The sequence below is a fragment of the Ovis canadensis genome, chromosome 2 (assembly GCF_042477335.2).
Source record: "Ovis canadensis isolate MfBH-ARS-UI-01 breed Bighorn chromosome 2, ARS-UI_OviCan_v2, whole genome shotgun sequence".
In the NCBI taxonomy this organism is placed as follows: domain Eukaryota; kingdom Metazoa; phylum Chordata; class Mammalia; order Artiodactyla; family Bovidae; genus Ovis; species Ovis canadensis.
In genome coordinates this window covers 32,057,236-32,078,209 of record NC_091246.1, presented here as the reverse complement: position 1 = coordinate 32,078,209, position 20,974 = coordinate 32,057,236, and the positions used below count along the sequence as shown (strand labels likewise).

General features: G+C 43.5%; 1 protein-coding gene and 1 pseudogene across 1 annotated transcript; one reads left to right on the top strand and one right to left on the bottom strand.

Annotated features, from left to right (window-relative positions):
- Positions 1–8,983: 8,983 nt before the first annotated feature.
- On the top strand, positions 8,984–14,821 carry CTSL (cathepsin L). The gene is made up of 8 exons (XM_069573900.1): positions 8,984–9,123; positions 9,578–9,713; positions 10,217–10,339; positions 10,434–10,580; positions 10,765–10,989; positions 12,538–12,700; positions 13,865–13,982; positions 14,447–14,821. Exons 2-8 carry the CDS (start codon positions 9,588–9,590, stop codon positions 14,544–14,546), a joined length of 1,002 nt encoding a protein of 333 aa, XP_069430001.1. The 5' UTR covers positions 8,984–9,123; positions 9,578–9,587; the 3' UTR covers positions 14,547–14,821.
- Positions 14,822–15,618: 797 nt separating this feature from the next.
- LOC138432323 (CTD nuclear envelope phosphatase 1 pseudogene) lies at positions 15,619–16,372 on the bottom strand (annotated as a pseudogene).
- Positions 16,373–20,974: the final 4,602 nt, after the last annotated feature.

The following is a 20,974-nucleotide window of genomic DNA, read 5'->3' as shown; positions in this document are numbered from 1 at the left end:
TCTGGAATTTCCTCAGAAAGTAACACATACCAATTCCTATGTATACACCCAAGAGAAATAGAAATACATCTTCAAGCAAAAACTTGTACACGAATGTTTTTAGCAGCATTACTCATGATAGCTAAAAAAGTGAAAAAAACACAAACGCCATCAATTGATGGATGAATAAATTTTTAAAATATGATATATTCATACATTGAGCTATTAGCCACAAAGAGGAGTGAAATACTGATATGTGCTATACTATGCAAAAAAACTTGAAGATCTTATGCTAAATGAAAGAAGCCAGGTACAAAAGGTCGCATATTTCATGATTCCATTTCTGTGATGTGTCTGGAACAGACAAATCCATAGAGTCCATATGGAGATTATGGGAACTGGGGTTGGAGGGAATTGGAACTAACTGAGAAGGACTGATGCTGAAGCTGAACCTCCAATATTTTGGCCACCTGATGTGAAGAACTGACTCACTGGAAAAGACCCTGATGCTGGGAAAGATTGAAGGCAGGAGGAGAAGGGGATGACAGAGGATGAAATGGTTGCGTGGTATCACCAACTAGATGGACATGAGTTTGAGCAAGCTTCAGAAGTTGGTGATGGACAGGGAAGCCAAGGCATGCTATACTTGAACTGAGACTAACAAGTACATGGCTTCTTTTTGGAGTACTATGGATATTCTGGGCTTCCCAGGTGGTGCTCGTGATAAATAACCCACTTGCCAATGCAGGATAGATGTAAGAGATGCAGGTTCAAACCCTGAGTTGGGAAGATCCCTTGAAGGAGGGCATGGCAACCCACTCCAGTATTCTTGCGTGGAGAATCCCATGGACAGTGGAGCCTGACAGGCTGCAGTCTATAGGGTTGCACAGAGTCGGACACGATTAAAGTGATTTAGCACAACACAGCAATGGTTGCATAACACAGTGAATATACTAAAACCCACATAATATTCACTTTAAAATGATGAGTTATATGTTAAAAGAATGCTATATATTAAAAAAGAAATGAAACATAAGTAAAGATCAATTTCTGTATCATTAAGGTAAGTAGTTGAGACAAAGAAAATCTTTGCGCTATTGAGAGAGCTTGCATATATACGTGCCTTTGGCTTTGTTCCACAGGAAGATCATCTCCACCTGTGAATACTACTCCTAGAAATGAAAACATGATTAGAAAAGATTCCTACCATGATAATGATGATTCTAATAGCCAAATAACACAGGAACCAGGCAATGTTCTGAGCTTCTTACAAATGCTCCTTCATTTACTCTTCCCAACAACACTGTGACAGCGGTTCTCCAAATTGAAGGTGCATCAGAACCACCTGGGGGTCAGATTGCAGACCTCTATCCGCTAGTGTCTGAGTCAGTGGATCTAACATGGGGTTCCAGAATTTGCTCTTCTAGTAAGTTCCCAAGTGATGTCGATGTTTTGGGTAAGGGGACCCATATGGAGAATGACTGGCCCAAGGGACGGGTACTACTGCATGCCCCATTTTACAGATGGAGATGGTCACAGCAGTTCAGTTCAGTTCAGTTCAGTCGCTCAGTCGTGTCCAACTCTGCAACTCCATGAATCACAGCACACCAGGCCTCCCTGTCCATCACCAACTCCTGGAGTTTACTCAGATTCATGTCCATTGAGTCGGTGATGCCAACCAGCCATCTCATCCTCTGTCATCCCCTTCTCCTCCTGCCCCCAATCCCTCCCAGCATCAGAGTCTTTTCCAATGAGTCAACACTTCCCATGAGGTGGCCAAAGTACTGGAGTTTCAGCTTTAGCATCATTCCTTCCAAAGAAATCCCAGGGCTGATCTCCTTCAGAATAAACTGGTTGGATCTCTTTGCAGTCCAAGGGACTCTCAACAGTCTTCTCCAACACCACAGTTCAAAAGCATCAATTCTTCAGCGCTCAGCCTTCTTTACAGTCCAACTCTCACATCCATACATGACCACAGGAAAAACCATAGCCTTGACTAGACTGACCTTTGTTGGCAAAGTAATGTCTCTGCTTTTTCATATGCTATCTAGGTTGGTCATAACTTTCCTTCCAAGGAGTAAGTGTCTTTTAATTTCATGGCTGCAATCACCATCTGCAGTGATTTTGGAGCCCAGAAAAATAAAGTCTGCCACTGTTTCCCCTGTTTCCCCATCTATTTCCCATGAAGTGATGGGATCAGATGCCATGATCTTCGTTTTCTGAATGTTGAGCTTTAAGCCAACTTTTTCAATCTCCTCTTTCACTTTCATCAACAGGCTCTTTAGTTCCTCTTCACTTTCTGCCATAAGAGTGGTGTCATCTGCATATCTGAGGTTATTGATATTTCTCCTGATATTTCTCCACAATCTTGATTCCAGTTTGTGTTTCTTCCAGTTCAGCATTTCTCATGATGTACTCTGCATATACGTTAAATAAGCAGGGTGACAATATACAGCCTTGACGTACTCCTTTTCCTATTTGGAACTAGTCTGTTGTTCCATGTCCAGTTCTAACTATTGTTTCCTGACCTGCATACAGGTTTCTCAAGAGGCTGGTCAGGTAGTCTGGTATTCCCATCTCTCTCAGAATTTTCCACAGTTTATTGTGATCCACACAGTCAAAGGCTTTGGCATAGTCAATAAAGCAGAAATGGATGTTTTTCTGGAACTCTCTTACTTTTTCAATGATGTTGGCAATTTGATCTCTGGTTCCTCTGCCTTTTCTAAAACCAGCTTGAACATCAGGAAGTTCACGGTTGGTATACAAAATCAACGGTGGTGCCAGATGCCTCTCTAAAGTGAAGAAATAAATGTGCTTCAGGCCGGCAGAGCTTAGAAAAGGAAGCTAAGCTTTGGAGACTTTGCTTTTGTCCCGCACCCCTAGCCCCCATTAGTCACTCAGCAAACTGGACTCTGGTTGCCAGAGGGCATAAGGAAAATGAAGCATGAGCACTGAGGAAATGTGAGATAAGGAACCACAGCTCCCCAGGGCCAGGCTCTGGAATTTACCTGGTGTCATGTGAAAGGAGGAAAAGACAGGTGAGCCACACAGAAGGCATGCTGCCTGAAATGGGTTGGATCTCGTCCCACCCTCATCAGCTTCCAGGAGGGTGTTTTGCCTTGAACAGGCTAAACCTGAGAAAACTGTTATAATTTTATGTTCAAGCTACACCAAGCAAAGGACAGTGAGCACAAGGTCAGAGCTTAACTAATTCTTGTTGATTGATTTAATGAATTGGCTAACTGTTTAATCCTACAGGAAAAGCAATGTTAGAGTAGCTCAGAAAAGTAACTTATTTCATAAATGGCTTCATATGAATATCAACAGTCTATGATTATAAACAGGTTCTCATCCATAAAATTATAAGTGATAATAACTGTTGTTGTTTAGTCGCCAAGTCACGTCCAACTCTTTTGCAACCCCATGGACTGTAGCCCACCAGGCTCCTCTGTCCATGGGATTTCCTGGGCAAGAATATTGGACTGGGATGCCATTTCCTTCTCCAGGGGATCTTTCTAGCTCAGGCACTGAACCTGCGTCTCCTGTATCAGCAGGTGAATTCTTTATCACTGAGCCACCAGGGAAGCCCAAGTGATAATAAACCACTTTACAAATGGACAGTTGCCTAGATAATGTTTCTTAAGAGTAATTCTTGGCTCATTAAATTTAATCAACTTGGAGTGGGTTGTTATATTGGGGACAGCTGTTAAGTGGCCTCAGGGTTTTGAATACTACTATACAAGATTTGTTCATCCCCCTAGGATTTAAAACTTTCAGAGACAGGGTAAAGAATCATATCCTGTTCCCCAGTAAGTAAAAGAAATCTAGACAGATGCACACAAAAATATGTTCTCAGAGATACTACATTTTAAGTAGGAATCTACCAACTGCATTTTATCAAAGGCAAAGCAAAGGATTGATCACTTAGCTAAAATATGACTATTTTAATAATTGCTATTAAGTCACTTCAGTCATGTCCAACTCTGTGCTACCCCATAGACGGCAGCCCACCAGGCTCCTCTGTCCTTGGGATGCTCCAGGCAAGAATACTGGAGTGGGTTGCCATTTCCTTCTCCAGTTTTAATAATTAGCACTTATCTAAGTCCATCTAGTCAAGGTGTCATGTAGTCATGTATGGATGTGAGAGTTGGACTATAAAGAGGGCTGAGTGCAGAAGAATTGGTGCTTTTGAACTGTGGTGTTGGAGAAGACTCTTGAGAGTCCCTTGGACAGCAAGGAGATCCAACCAGTCCATCCTAAAGGAGATCAGTCCTGGGTGTTCATTGGAAGGTCTGATGTTGAAGGTGAAACTCCAGTACTTTGGCCACCTGATGCGAAGAGCTGACTCAATTTGAAAAGACCCTGATGCTGGATAAGATTGAAGGCGGGAGGAGAAGGGGATGACAGAGGATGAGATGGTTGGATGGCATCACCGACTCGATGGATATGAGTAGGCTCCGGGAGTTGGTGATGGACAGGGAGGCCTGGCATGCTGCAGCTCATGGAGTCGCAAAGAGTTGGACACGACTGAGTGACTGAACTGAACTGAAGTTATTTGGCAAATAAATGGCATAGAAGAGTAGAAATAAGAACAAATGGTTAATGCTTTTCTGTAATACATTACTTAACAGATTTTGTATAAATAGATGTTACAGTTTCTTGCTTAAATGACCTTCTCCCATATTTCTCTGGCACTTAGATATTTCTTAGCCTAATTTTAGATTTGGGGCACATTTGGAATTTTAAAAAGTCCAGGTTTCTCCAGGGCATTTATATCACATTCCAAGAAACAAAGGAGCTGCCACTCCTTGGAGGGCAGCCCCAGATATAGACAGTTATGCAGTGGTAGGGTTTTTCCACTCTGTGCCCCAAAGGCAAATGTAAAACCCATATATTAGATGATGTATTTAGATTTCTTAAATGAATGACTGTTGAACTCCATGGTATATTTTTTAAAAATTTTAACCTCCAGTCATTTCCAATACTTGATAACCACCTAAGACCTTTGGCCTCTGGCTGTGTCTGAGAGAAGAAAGCTTCTATTTCCTCAAAGATCTTAAAACTTTAAAAGAATTGATTTTTCTAAATTGTATGGGGTGTCCAGGACCATTCAATAGGGAAAGGATAGTCTTCAACAAATAATGCTAAGAAAGTCAGATATCCACATGCAAAAGAATGAAACTGGACCCTTAACTATATTATATGCAAAAGTTAACACAAAATGGATAAAGACCCAAACATAAGAACTAAAACTACAAAACTTTAGATGAAAACACAAGCAAAGAGCCTCATGATACTGGGCTTAGTAATAATTTTTTTGATATGATACCAAAAGAATATGCAACCAAAGAAAAAATAGATAAACTGGATTTCATCAAAATTTAAAACTTTGGTGTACCAAAAGACAGTACTGATTTTATGAAAAGGCAACTCACAGAATTTAAGAAAATATTTGCAAATCACAATCAGATTGGAACCTGTGCGATGCTGGTAAAATGATGTAGACACAATGGAAAACAGAGAAAAAAATTGAACATAGAATTACCATATCCGGCAAGTCCACTTGTGGGTAGATCCCCTAAAAAACTGAAAACAGAAACATGAGCATTTGTATGACAACATTGACAGTAGCGTCATTCAACATAGTCAAATCTGGAAATAACCCATATAGTCATCTGGGGATGCCTGGAGAAACAAAACATTTATCCAAGGGTATTTTAATCACCTTCAGAAAAAAGAGAAACTCTGACACACACTGCAACATGAATTTAGTACATCATGAGAAATGCTGGGCTGGAGGAAGCACAAGCTGGAATCAAGATTGCCGGGAGAAATATCAACAACCTCAGATATGCAGATGACACCACCCTTATGGCAGAACATGAAGAGGAACTAAAAAGCCTGCTGATGAAAGTGAAAGAGGAGAGTGGAAAAAGCTGGCTTAAAGCTCAACATTCAGAAAACGAAGATCATGGTATCTGGTCCCATCACTTCATGGGAAATAGATGGGGAAACAGGAGAAACAGTGTCAGATTTTATTTTGGGGGGCTCCAAAATCACTGCAGATGGTGATTACAGCCATGAAATTCAAAGACACTTACTCCTTGGAAGGAAAGTTATGACCAATCTCGATAGCATATTCAAAAGCAGAGGTATTACTTTGCCAGCAAAGGTCCATCTAGTCAAAGCTATGGTTTTTCCAGTGATCGTGTATGCATGTGATTGTTGGACTGTGAAGAAGGCTGAGCGCCGAAGAATTGATGCTTTTGAACTGCGGTATTGGAGAAGACTCGAGAGTCCCTTGGACTGCAAGGAGATTCAACCAGTCCAACCTAAAGGAGATCAGTCCTGGGTGTTCATTGGAAGGACTGATGCTGAAGCTGAAACTCCAATACTTTGGTCACCTCATGTAAAGAGTTGACTCAGTAGGAAAGACCCTAATGCTGGGAGGGATTGGGGGCAGGAGGAGAAGGGAACGACAGAGGATGAGATGGCTGGATGGCATCACCGACTCAATGGATATGAGTTTGAGTGAACTCCAGGAGATGGTGATGGACAGGGAGGCCTGGCGTGCTGCGATTCATGGAGTTGCAAACAGTCAGACACGAGTGAGTGACTGAACTGAACTGAACAACATGAATAAACCTTTAAGACATTATGTTAAGTGAAATAAGCCTAAGGTGACAAATATTACATGATTCCATAGTGGTTGCCACAGGCTTCTGGGGTGGGGGGCGGGCAGCGGGCAGGGAGAAATGCAGTATTATTTTTTCATGGTACCGTTTCTGTTTCAGAATACGAATATGTTCCAAAGATGGGTGATGGTTATGGTTGCACAACAATGTGAATGTACTTAATGCCACAGAACTGTACACTTAAATAAACATTTTTTATGTTATGTAGATATTAACGTAGTAAAATTACATGTCTGATTGTGCTTCTAAAATGCTTATCAACTTAATCTTAGGTACAAATTAGTTCAGAAATCCAGTGAATCATGGCTACATTTTAATTTAAATGATTCAAAATATGGGCAGAAGAAAAGTAATGTGGGACCAGACATGAGGTAACGATCATTTTTTTCTAAAAGGGATTTTCTAGAATGAATATGTTTTTATGTAGTAAAGGACAAACATGTACAATGTTTGACTTGTGTTTCCTAAGTTCTTAGTTATGTAAATTAGTATTTAACATATAAACCTATTTTCCTCCGTTTAAAACATTTTGCTGTCGTTTAAATCCTGACATTCAATATAAATTAAAGTAGAAATCACTGAAGTAAAAGTCACAATTCCTAAATCTCCAGAAAAGGACCTTTTCTTAAATCTTAAATTTCTTTCCTTAAATCTTTTTTTTTTTGTTCTCAAGACCTGTTTATTTTTTAATATAAATTTATTTATTTTAATTGGAGGCTAATTACTTTACAATATTGTATTGGTTTTGCCATACATCAACATGAATCCACCACGGGTGTACACCTGTTCCCCAACCTGAACCCCTTGCCACTCCCTCCCCATACCATCCCTCTAGGTCATCCCAGTGCACCAGCCCCAAGCATCCTGTATCATGCATCGAACCTGGACTGCTGATTCATTTCACATATGATATTAATGTATGTTTCAATGCCATTCTCCCATATCATCCCGCCCTTGCCCTCTCCCACAGAGTCCAAAAGACTGTTCTATACATCTGTGTCTCTTTTCCTATCTCGCATACAGGGTTATCATTACCATCTTTCTAAATTCCATATATATGCGTTAGTATACTGTATTGGTGTTTTTCTTTCTGGTTTACTTCACTCCATATAATAGGCTCCAGTTTCATCCACCTCATTAGAACTGATTCAAATGTATCCTTTTTAATGGCTGAGTAATACCCCATTGTGTATATGTACCACAGCTTTCTTATCCATTCCTCTGCCGATGGACACCTAGGTTGCTTCCACGTCCTGGCTATTATAAACAGTGCTTCGATGAACATTGGGGTACACGTGTCTCTTTCAATTCTGGTTTCCTTGGTGTGTATGCCCAGCAGTGGGATTGCTGGGTCATATGGCAGTTCTATTTCCAGTTTTTCATCTTTCCTTAAATCTTAAATTTCTAAATCTCGAGAAAAGGCCCTAGATACTAAGGAAGAAGAGCGGGAAAGTAAAAGCAGTTACTACCTGTCATTTTTCCTTTTTTCTTAATTAAACTAAAATTTTCTGTAAACAGCTCGTTTCTGTTGGTTTTGAGGGAAACTTGAGAGACAAGAAGAACCCCTAACTGGGGAAGACAGGAGAAGGGTATTACAAAATGCCACCTCTTCTCTGGAGGCCCTCCCAGCCCTTTGCCTTCCTGAGATTTTGGCAGTGACCAGAGCGCCACGTTCTCTGAGGAACTGCGATTCCGCTCCTCAAACCCAGTTTGTACCACCCTTAACCCTGGAGGTCGGCTTGAGAGCTTTGCATTCCTCCAGCCTGCCGCACCTTTGCTGTGGAATAAGCGGGAGCCCCTGGAGAAGGAAATGGCAATCCACTCCAGCACTCTTGCCTGGAAAATCCCATGGACAGAGGAGCCTGATAGGCTACAGTCCATGAGGTCGCAGAGAGTCGGACACGACTGAGAGACTTCACTTTCACTTTCCTGGACTCTGAGACAATTCTCAGTCCTCCCGAAGACTTTCACCAAGAACTCTAGGATTAGGACTTAAAATTTAAACAATACAAAACAAAACCCTAGGGAAGGAGGCATAGGGTTACGCTAAAAATCCACTTAGGACCCCTTGCAAGCCTCTTTTAGTGAACCACCGACCAAGCGCACGAATTCGATGTAATTGGTTGATCCGGGTCCCCAGGGAGGCGCCGGCCGCCCTCCTCAGTTCTGCCCAGTGGGCCCCCCCACCTCCCCCAGCTCGCCGCTGTGGGGTCCCCTGCGGCTGGCACCTGGACAATTTGGGACCAGCCTTGTCAAGCGCCGGGAGTCCCAGCACAGGGGCCCCGCCTATATGAGGCTCAGCCAATCGCGGGGCGTGCGAGCGGGGGGCGGGGCCTGCCGAGCGCAGTCCCGGAGCCTTAAATGGGAGGTCTTGGTGCCCACAACCCAACTTCAGACGCCCCGGGATCCGGAGCCGCCGGTTGCGCCTGTGCGGCAGCCCTCGCCACAGGTGAGCGCCACGGGCTGGGACATGGCGCGGCGGGGTCACTCCGGCTAGCAGCGCGACTGCACCCTTGAGGGTTGAGGGCTTGGGGAGGGGTTCCAGGAAGCGCCGGTCTGACAAGGCAGTATGACCCCCGCTAGCTGGACTGCAGAGCGTTTGTCGGCACCGCGTCTACACACTCTGTCAGCGGAGGGAGTTCGCTGGGCCCGCCCCTGAGCTGGGCCCGCCCTTGGGCTGGGCCCGCCTGCAGCGCCGGAGGGTGGCTCGTCCGGGCCGCTGTTTGAGTCCCAGAAGAGCCTCACCCTGTCCCGCGCGGAAACCACATCTATAGACTTCCCTTACTGTCCTTTTATAAATACTTGGGAATATAAATGTTTTTAGTCCACCATAATGGCTCAAAGAAAGATGGCCTTTTAGAAAGATTGGTTTAATCAGATACTCATTTCTTCTCCCTTCCTAGGTTTTTGAACATGAATCCTTCACTCCTTCTGACAGTCCTTTGCTTGGGAATAGCCTCAGCTGCTCCAAAATTTGACCACAGTTTAAATACACAATGGGAATTGTGGAAGGCAGTACACAGGAAACCATATGACTTGGTTGGTAACATCTGAAACTGAACATCTGAAACCCTGCAGAGAATGGTCCACGCTCTTGGGAGTTTATAGCAGATAGTAGTCTCTTGAGGCTGGCTCTTATGAGGGCAGTAACTTCATGGCACCCGTCACTGAGTACACTATGAGCATTTGCTCTGTCATGTGGGCGCTGGAGAACAGCTCCCAAGAGTATAGAGCCATCTCTGGCCATGGTCCCTCTTCCTCTTTATATACAAATCCACTTGGTGACGGTGTGTGCTGTCGCTTCAGTCATGTGCAACTCTGTGACCAGGCTCCTCTGTCCATGGGATTCTCCAGGCAAGAATACTGGAGTGGGTTGCCATACCCTCCTTCAGGGGATCGTCCCAACGCAGGGATTGAATCTGTGTTTCTTGCATCTCCTGCCTTGGCACAGGAGTTCTTTACCACTTAGCACCACCTAGTGAAGCCCTTGGTGAGTTGGTTTAAAATAGAAAAAAAGAATATAGGCTACCTGTTTGCTCTAGAATGAAGAAGGATGGAGAAAAGCAGTGTGGAAGAAGAATATGAAAATGATTGAGCTGCATAATCAAGAATACAGCCAAGGGAAACATAGCTTCAGCATGGCAATGAATGCCTTTGGTGACATGGTGAGTGTGGCATGAATTTTTTGTGCCTTCTCTCCTTAACACTTTAGCAAAATAACCTCTTCCTTTTCAACATTCTATTTCCTTTTCCTTGAAGACCAGTGAAGAATTCAGGCAGATGATGAATGGCTTTCAAAGGCAGGAGAACAAGAAGGGGAAAGTGTTCCATGAAACTATCTTTGCTTCGATTCCCCCATCCGTGGATTGGAGAGAGAAAGGCTATGTAACTCCTGTGAAGAATCAGGTATGATGGTATTCAGCAGATCTCTCTCCAAGAGTAAAGCCAAATAGGAGCTGCCATCCTTGCTATGATACACTGTGCAACAACATGCAATTCACTAGGTTTTAAAAGCATTTCCAAATATATGGGCTACTGTCAATGTCTTGCTATTTGTTTTGTAAATTATGCTTTTAAATTTTGTCTTCAGGGTAAATGTGGTTCTTGTTGGGCTTTTAGTACCACGGGTGCTCTTGAAGGACAGATGTTCCGAAAAACTGGCAAACTTGTTTCACTGAGTGAGCAGAACCTGGTGGACTGCTCTCAGCCTGAAGGCAATCGGGGTTGTCACGGTGGCCTCATGGATAATGCCTTCCAGTATGTTTTGGACGTTGGAGGCCTGGACTCAGAGGAATCTTATCCATACACTGGATTGGTAAGAGGAGCTCCTTGTTATCAAAGTTGAACACTTTAGGGGAAAACAGATATCATGTTTAGAATCCACATTTTAGACTGTAGAATCTTTATCTGCAGACTGTCAGAACTGTCATTAAAATAGATAGCCTTGCACAGTTCTCTGTTTAGCTACTTACCATGTGTTCATGCTGTTGCTTCAATCATATCCAACTCTGTGTGACCTTCTGGACTGTAGCCCACCAGACTCCTCTGTCCATGGAATTCTCAAGGCAAGATTACTGAAGAGGGTTGCCATGTCCTCCTCCAGAGGATCTTCCTGACCCAGGGATTGAGCCCGCATCTTTTACGTCACCTGTATTGGCAGTCAGGTTCTTTACTATTAGTGCCACTTGGGAAGCCCAGATACTTACCATAAAGCTGTTAATATTTCTATGGTATGTGGAAATATACATTTGTTGTTGTTGTTTAGTCACTCAGTCGTATCCGACTCTTTTGCAACCTTTTTTGGGCTCCAAAATCACTGCAGATGGTGACTGCAGCCATGAAATTAAAAGACGCTTACTCCTTGGAAAGAAAGTTATGACCAACCTAGATAGCATATGAAAAAGCAGAGACGTTACTTTGCCAACAAAGGTCCGTCTAGTCAAGGCTATGGTTTTTCCGGTGGTCATGTATGGATGTGAGAGTTGGACTGTGAAGAAAGCTGAGCGCCAAAGAATTGATGCTTTTGAACTGTGGTGTTGGAGAAGACTCTTGAGAGTGCCTTGGACTGAAAGGAGATCGAACCAGTCCATTCTAAAGAAGATCAGTCCTGGGTGTTCATCAGAAGGAATGATGCTAAAGCTGAAACTCCAATACTTTGGCCACCTCATGAGAAGAGTTGACTCGTTGGAAAAGACTTTGATGCTAGGAGGGATTGGGGGCAGGAGGAGAAGGGGACAACAGAGGATGAGATGGCTGGATGGCATCACCGACTCAATGGACATGAGTTTGGGTGAAATTTGAGAGTTGGTGACGGACAGGGAGGCCTAGCGTGCTGCGGTTCATGGGGTTGCAAAAAGTCGGACACGACTGAGTAACTGAACTGAACTGAACTGAACTGAGACTGTAGCCCGCCAGGCTCCTCTGTCTGTGGGATTTACTGGGCAAGATTACCACAGTGGGTTGCCATTTCCCCCTCTAGGGGATCTTCCCAACCCAGGGAGCAAACCCCTGTCTCCATGTCTCCTTCCTTGTAGGGATCAAACCCCCGTCTCCATGTCTCCTACCTTATAGGAGTAAAGGTGGATTATTTACTGCTGAGGCACCAGGGAAATATACATATCATTCTTTATAAGTACAAATTTCTCCTGAGTAAAGGTTTCTTATGGGCAGGTAGATTGAGAATGTCTGATTGAATAGACACAAGCTAATTTTTCCATTTCAAAACAGCCAATAGCATTTCATCTCCTGGGATGCTTTGTAACAAACTTGACTTGGAAATCATGAAGCTGCAGATTGTCTTGAACTTGTGTACCCCAGGAGGAGGATGGTATTAATCACGTCTCTTCCCCATGACCTTTAAAAGGTTGGCACCTGCAATTACAATCCCAAGAATTCTGCTGCTAATGAAACTGGTTTCGTGGACCTCCCTAAGCAGGAGAATGCTCTTATGAAGGCAGTGGCAACGTTGGGCCCCATCTCTGTTGCTGTAGATGCAAGCAATCCATCTTTCCAGTTCTATAAGTCAGGTAAGTATTTGTTTATGTTGAAATTTAGGCAGAAAAATTGGAAAATCACCATGACATACAGCAGAACTGACTCTGTGGTATGTAGAATTCAGTGTAAAATGTGAAGGTGTATAGATTTAATATAGTTGTTAATATTAGTATTTGTGCCTGATGTGTCCATTTGACATTACTTGAACCATGTCCCCATGATTTTAAGCACTTCATAAATATATCTGAACGGCTACTTAATTTGATTCATATAGCTTGATTTACTTTTTTCTAGTTGTATGTGCTCAGTTGTGTCCATAACTCTTTGCAACCCCATGGACTGTAGTCCACCAAGCTCCTCTGCCTGTAGAATTTTCCAGGCAAGAATGCTGGAGTGGGTTGCCATTTCCTACTCAAGGGGATCTTCACAAACCAGGGATCAAACCCACATCTCGTGAGTCTCCTGCATTGGCAGGCAGATTCTTTACCACTAGCACCACCTGGAAAGCCCTGTTTATGACTGTAGCCACCCAGAGTTTCAACTGTTAGACCTTCGAAATTTTCCAAAGAATTTTGCTACTGTAATTAAAACTAGAAAGAACGTCTTGGCTGAAGTAATTTTGTGTTGTGTGTTATTTCCCTAGGCTGAATGTCCTGGAAGTAAAATGATAAGATTTTAAGGAGTGTTCTTTTATGTCTCTTGGCATGTTGTTTACAAAAAAGAGTATGCCGTTTGCGTATCTGCTAGTGTTAGATAAGGGCCTGGATCCCTAGCCTAGAATGAAAAAAAAAAATCTTTTTTTTTCTTATTCATTTATTTTTACCTTTTTTTTTAAAATTTCACTTTATAATACTGTATTGGTTTTACCATACATTGACATGAATCTGCCACAGGGGTACATGAGTTCCCTATCCTGAACCCCCCTCCCACCTCCCTCCCATGATCTCGCTGGGTCATCCCAGTGCACCAGCCCCAAGCATCCTGTATCCTGTTTCGAACCTAGACTGGCGATTCATTTCTTACATGACGATTTGGGAGAATGGCATTAAAACATGTATAATATCATGTAAAATCTTGTTTTTAAATCTCATCTAGATTTATATCATTTAGCTGAACTTTGAGATGTCTCCTTACCCTGATTAATGGACTAGGTCACTTGGAGGTCTTCACCCCAACGTTGTATTTTATTTTCCCAGGCATTTATTATGAGCCAAAATGCAAGAGTGAATCTGTGGATCATGGTGTTCTGGTAGTTGGCTATGGCTTTGAAGGAGCAGACTCAGATGACAATAAATATTGGCTTGTCAAAAACAGGTATAAAATGCCCCAAATACTTATATTTGAGGTTGAAAAGGGGAGTCCTTTTTGGAATCAGCATTTGAATTCAGGTCCTCAAATCCTTAAGTACACTTCTGAAGTCTTATGCCACTTAGGATGATCACAGACATATTAATGTTTGATTATAACATTAAGATACTGTTTGAAGTTGCCTAAGGTATTGATGTAGTTTTGGTATCATGTCATTTCTAAATCCAAACATTTTTTAAATTCTAAAACACATCTGGCCCCAAGAGTTTCTTTTTAACACCTCTAATTTTATAGTTCTGTGAAAGGTTTGGGGATAGAAGTTATTTATACATTTAGAACTCAACCATGAACAAGAACAACTGCATTTCTTGCTTCTTTCTGAATCTGTCTTGACCTCTGATGCACTAAGTATTAATAAATATAAATGTGTTTGATTCTTTGTATAAAATGAAAACCTTCTCTTCTTTCAGCTGGGGTAAACATTGGGGCATAAATGGCTACATAAAGATGGCCAAAGACCAGAACAACCACTGTGGAATCGCCACCATGGCCAGTTATCCTACTGTCTAAACCTCAAAGGCTGGATTAAGAACAATATCCAAAGGAAGGATATTCTCTTAAAACTGAGCAGACTTTATTGTGTGGGAATGAAAGACTTGAATAATTGAAGATCCAAGTTGTGATCTGAATTCTGTGACCTTTTACACTGGTGAAAACTTACCACTTCTTTCACTACTGTTGTAAATATGTTTGTATGATCAACTTGCCCGATGAATTTTGAACTTTCATGTTTTAAAAGGATGTATACAGTTTTACCTTTTAAAATAAAACTTTATTTCAGAATAGAGGTGGCTTTTTTCTGTTTTTAATACATTTTTAGAGTAAAAAACATAATTGGGCTCTTAAGACATAACTAATTATTTTTGTTGTTGTTTAGTTGCTAAGTCATGTCTGACTCTTTTGTGACCCCATGGACTATAGCCCACAAGGCTCCTCTGTCCATGGAATTCCCCAGGCAAGAATACCAGAGTGGGTTGCCATTTCCTTTTCCAGGGGGATCTTCCAAACCCAGGGATCAAACCCACATCTTCTGCATTGCAGGTGGGTTCTTTACCTCTGAGCCACCAGGGAAGCCCCTAACTGAATGTGCCAGTGGTGTATTAGGAGAATGGCTGTGTGGCCTTCTGGTTCTTATAGTTATGAATATGCAGATCTTATGTTAGCTACCCATTGACTGTGTCTGACATCCCTTGAATAGAGCAAAATTTGACAGTCTAAAGGACAAGGGTAAGTCCTTTTGTACAAGAGTTGTTAAAAAATGAAGTCAAAACAAAGCTAGCTTGGATTCTCTTTTGAGTCTCCTAAATTACTGAATGTGCCTCGAACTCTGGCCAGTCGTGTTTCTCAACTGGCCAGAGCACTGCTGTGGCTCTCCTAGGCCTCTGCTTAGATCCCAGTCTGGAGTTTTCAGGGAGTGCTAACATGAAGTTAAAGGGTGGCTGCTTCAAAATCTGGCCCTTGTGTCCTTCCAGACTCCATACAGAGTGCAGGGCTCTGAGGGCAGAGAGGGTGGGAGGGGCAGACCCTGCGCAGGCCGTCATCACCATTGGACAGGGCATCAAACAAACAGCCTCCTGAGGGCTCAACCTCCCTTCCCCCTACCCCAACTCAGCGAGAGGGGAAGCAGCTGCCACCAGAGCCTATGTTGGTGAAGTTTTCCACTCAGCACAGAAGAAACATCAGTGGTGAACCCGAGGGCATCTGGCATCAGAATTAGGTCGAGAAGGGTGAGATTGCTGGGGTCACTGAACCAGGATTTGGTGGGGATGGCCTTGGCTAGCTTCTGTAAGCCCTGGGGAGTCATGCAGGATCATAGTGCTGGAGAAGCCACTGTGGGCCACAGAGAGTGTCCTGGAGGTAGTGGCCAGATTCCACAGTGCAGTGTTGTCTGTAGTATTTCCAGAGTGCTTCTGCTATTATCCAGTGCATCAGCCACAGTAGAGCCCCAAGTCTCCACGCTTGCTGTGGCCACCACCAGCTGGGACCACTGGCTCACCACTTCCAGGAAGGAAGCCACATGGGGCCTCTTAACTACAAAATCCCAAGGGGATGTTTGTCTATTGCCACCTCCAGAATGAAGTCAGGAGGTGTTCCAGGTGGACTGTGGGCCTCAGGACCCCATGAAAAGGGGAGTGAGTAACACCAGAATCTTCCCCTTCACCTGGCTTGACCAATTCCGGGATACATGACCGCCGGATCCCTGGTCTTGGGGGGGAACACGGTAATGGGACGGGGTAGGGGGGTTGCTGCTGAGGGGGCAGAGTCCCAAGTGGCCGAAGAGGATGCAGAGAGAGGCATGGAAGGGGTGGCTCAGAAAGCCACCCACGATGAGTCATCTTTCTTTTTCTTTTTTTGAAATTAGATTTTTATTGGCATTTTCAATATTGACTTCAACGAGTCATCTTTCTGATGATTTAGAAAGCCCAGTAGAACAGGGAGCTGGGGGACAGATGTGGGCAGCCCACTGGGGCCCACGTGGGCTGGGAGTGGTACCGACGGCTTTGCGGAGGTTGCCCACAGGGCCGAGACAAGTGGTGCTACAGTGGGGTCCTCTGAGACCAGAAGGGAAGGGATGAAGAATTGAGGAGCTAGGGAGAAGGGAGGGAAGGATAAGGAAGGGGGAGGGGCAGAGGAAGCAGGGGATGGCCTGCTGCGCAGGCGTGCTAGGGCACTGCCCTTGGGAAAGAAGGTAAATTGTTTTCATAAGGAAATAATTCACATTTTACAAAAGTGAACACACATGTATATGATTTCCAGTCGAGAAAAGGGCCTTAAAGGTCATGATCGTTTGGCCCGCGATGTTATAGGATATAACTCTGAAAATCAAAGTCCCAGAGCCTGTTTCTGGCGCAACTTGCTGGACTTCTAGTGAAGACAACATGGCTACTTTGCAAAAGACCCAAAGCATTGCCAAGAATGTTTGTCTTCACACTCATAAGCAATGAGGGACAAGCACCCACTTTTGAGAATGGGCTTCAAAAGTAGTCTGGTGGCCTCAGAGGTGGACAGTAGGTGAATATCAAAAGTGATTGAAGCCTAATTTACACCTAGGTCCCTAATTCCTGAATTTGATTTTAAAAAGAAAAACTCCCTATATTCTACAAGCTAAGGAAACACATAGTATTTACTGTCTTTGTGTTTAAAATTCTCCTATTCCTATTCAGGGAAATAAAAAGCAAATGGAAGCATTCAGTTAATAGAATGCTGTGAGGACATGAAATGGAGCACAATTAGGGTCTCAGCCCACAAAACTTCCAGCAGCCTCTGGTCAAATCCATCTGCACTTGACTGTGTGTTATGCTGGAGCCTCAATGTGGCCACATTTCCAACTTCCTGACCCAGAATGACAGATGCGTTTGGAGAAAATATTTGTGGGTTTTGAGATAGTACGACCCAGTGTAGCCACAGGAAAATTTGGGAGGCTCCCAATCTGAGCCCCTTCGACTGGTTGGGGCCAGATTGAGACACCAGAATTGTAGCATCCTCTGTGTCCTGGTGACACTGTGGATGAGACATTCCCAATCCTGAGGAGAAGATGGTGCTATTCAAGAGAGGTGGTTGAAACACCAGACGGGAGACAAACCTGACGTGGACCCAGAGGATCCAGTCAATGTTATTGTTGTTGTGTTGTTTAGAGACTAAGTCATGTCTGACTCTTTGCAACCCCCCTGGACTGTAGCCCACCAGGCTCTTCTGTTCATGGAATTCTCCAGACAAGAATACTGGAGTGGGTTGCCATTTCCTTCTCCAGGGGATCTTCCCAACCCCGGGGTCAAACCTGGGTCTCCTGCAATGCAGGCAGATTCTTTACCACTGAGCCACCAGGGATGCCTGAGTTGATCAATAATACAGGATAAAAGGGTGGGTGTCTGAGCATAGAATTCCCAGGTCAGAACCCTTAGAAAAGAGAAATGACATTTAGAGAAAGTGGGAAGTGATTAGATTAAGGTGCAGGAGATGGGATTTTAGGTTTTTAGGACACACACAGGTTTTTAGGACACAGGGGAACCAGTGGGGCATGCAGTGAAAAGACTATTCTGGTTATTCATTACTGTAAAAATAAACCATAAGCAAACATAGCAGTTTGGAAAAAAAAACCCTAAGTTTCCAATTTCCTGACTGAGCTTAACTACACTGTTTTCCATTGGAAGTCTTTCATGCATGTGGGAATCGCTAGCAGTTCTGACAGGCTGACATCCAAGCAGGCTCACTCATGTGGCTGTCCTAGATGCTGTTGTAGTCTGGGCATTCAGCCCTGGCTGCCAACCAGAGTACCTACATGGACCTCCCCATGACTTGAACTCCCATGGCATGAAGGCTGACTCGGAGAGGAACACCCTGAGAGAACAGGCCAGAATGCCTAACAAGAAACTGCAAGGCTGCTTTTGACCTGACCTTAGTCCCAAGTGCAACCTCTGCTGCTTCACTGTATTCAGAGCATGTTGCCCAGGTTCCAGGGGAAGGGGTTGATAGTGCACCTCCTGGTGGGGTAAGGCAAGGTCACTTAGTAGAAGAGCATGTGGGATGGAAGATGTGGTTGCAGCCATCTTTGGAAAATGCTATCTGCCACCTTCAATCTCTGAAAGTCCACTAGAAAGGACTCCTTAGTGTCTGTCACCTTGCTTCACTGTGACAGGCTAGTTCATACTGCTTTCATGTAATCTTGGAAGTACAACCCAAGACTCTAAGAAAATGCCTAGGTGCTGACATGAATGAAAATGTGAAGACCTCTCAGACATCAAAAAATTAAACAGATATTAGAATCTTCTGCAACATTCAAAGACATTTATATTTATTTAAACTCTGAAAAGTTTGAAACTATCTGTCATAAAAGGTTTTAAAAATAAGCCAATTGACATAAATCAAATAAAGCTGAAAATGAATTTTGATTTTAGACAAATGTTGCCATATCAGTGAACCAAGGATATTGCAGCCGTCAACCCCTCTAAAAGCTGCCACCAGCTGTGAACCTGAGGAGATTTGGGATGGAGAAAAACAGGATACCAGACCTAGATAATTAAGGTACAAATCAAAGAACTTGATCGCAGTGGATACAGATTCTGGCATCTCCCCAAACATAGAAAAGCACTAAAGTAATTAACTGACTTCCCTCATGGCTCAGAGGATCAAGAATCTGCCCACAATGCGGGAGACCTGGGTTCGATCCCCAGATTGGGAAGATCCCTTGAAGGCGGGGCATGGCAACACACTCTCGTATTCTTGCCTGGAGAATTCCTGTGGTCAGAGGAGCCTGGTGGGCTACAGTCGATGGGGTCTCAAAGAATGAGGTGCAACCAAGCGACTAAGCACACAAAGTAATAAACAGTTATCTTTTGATGCTGACTGTGTGTTAGTCACTCAGTCGTGTCTGACTCTTTTCAACCCCATGGATTATAGCCCCCTAGGCTCCTCTGTCCATAGAATTTTCCAGGCAAGGATACGGGAGTGGGTTGCCATTTCCTTCTCCAGGGGATCTTCCTGATCCAGGGATCAAACCTGGGTCTCCTACCTTGCAGGCAGTTGCTTTACTGTTTGAGCTACTAGGGAAGCTACCTGGGGTATTTTTTTATTTGTTTGTTTTGTTTTTTGCAAAAACTCCTATATATCCTGGCTCCTCCCTTACCTCTTCAGAACAGTTGGTCAGAGTTATCTGAGAGGCTGTCTCTCCTGCTTAAGTCTGTAAGTAAAGCATAATTCCCAACTTTTAGGTTGTGGTTTTTTTTTCTTCTTCAGTTGACACAATAATCTGGTCTGAAACATAAACTTACTATCAGAAGCTGAAAAGTCAACAGAGGATTCCTCCCTAGAGCCCTCAGCGGGGATGTAGTCCTGCAGACACTTTGGTTTGGAATTCTGGCCTCTGGGAGTGAGGGAGTGAATTCCTATGACTTTGAGCCATAGTGTGTCGGGTATGTCAGCCCCAGTGCAGCCCTGGCCTGCACAGCTCACCTGCGCTCTCCTCCGCAGCCCAGACAGCCCAAGAAGACTCACTGGCTCAGTGAGTCACTGACTCACCCATGATGAGTCAGACCTGCTGAACACAGAGGGATAACATCAAGAATCCCTCAGCTCATATCCCTCTCAGCCTTTCCTTGCAATTCTTCAAATGGTACCATCCACAAGGCAATAGTCGGCTAAGGAGAAGCTGAAGAAATCCTACATGACTTAGCAGTGGATTTAAAGATCAGCAAGTGGAAAAAAAAGCACAAGAAGTTTGGGTATCTTTTCCCTTCCTCACAAGTCCTCTCTCATCTAAACCAAACACTGGTCAGTGTTTCAAACCAGAGATAGTTGATACCTCATAGAAAGACATTCTCACACATTAAAATGCACTGAAAACTTTGGAAGCTTTGCTTCCTTCTCTTTGTATTTAACGTGAGAATTAAAGTTATTAACTTGAAAATTAATGTCTTCTTTACTCACTGGCACCACTTTTACTTGATGACATCAAATGTTTCCTTTTTTTCTCTGTGGGGGAGGAAAGATCATAAGAAAGATATAAAGGAAAAATGAGAGTTGATGCAATAAGACTTAATATTAACAATATAAATGCTGCTGAAAAAAGTAGTCATGACACAAAATGGCCTAACTCATGCTGGGGAATACTTTTATGGTCTTTTTTGACACTGAATTCCCTGTCTCTAGCAACAGGAGTTTTTCTCTGACTCCTGGGTTGACTTTTGTTTTCCTTTGGTAAGGGGTAGTCCTGGCCTGCGCTTAACTGGCCCACCACCCTCATTCTCCCTGGATGTCTTAGGAGCCTTTTGTCACATGACTTTTATCACAGTCTGTCATACTGTCCTGAGTATCATTCTAACTTCCAAGAAGAAGATAGCTTCCTGGAGATAAGCTGCATTTCCAACAAAAAACCCTTGTGTTTCTGAGAAACTCTTTTATTAAGGAACAGGCCAGAGAACATGGTCTCAGGTGGAGTTAAC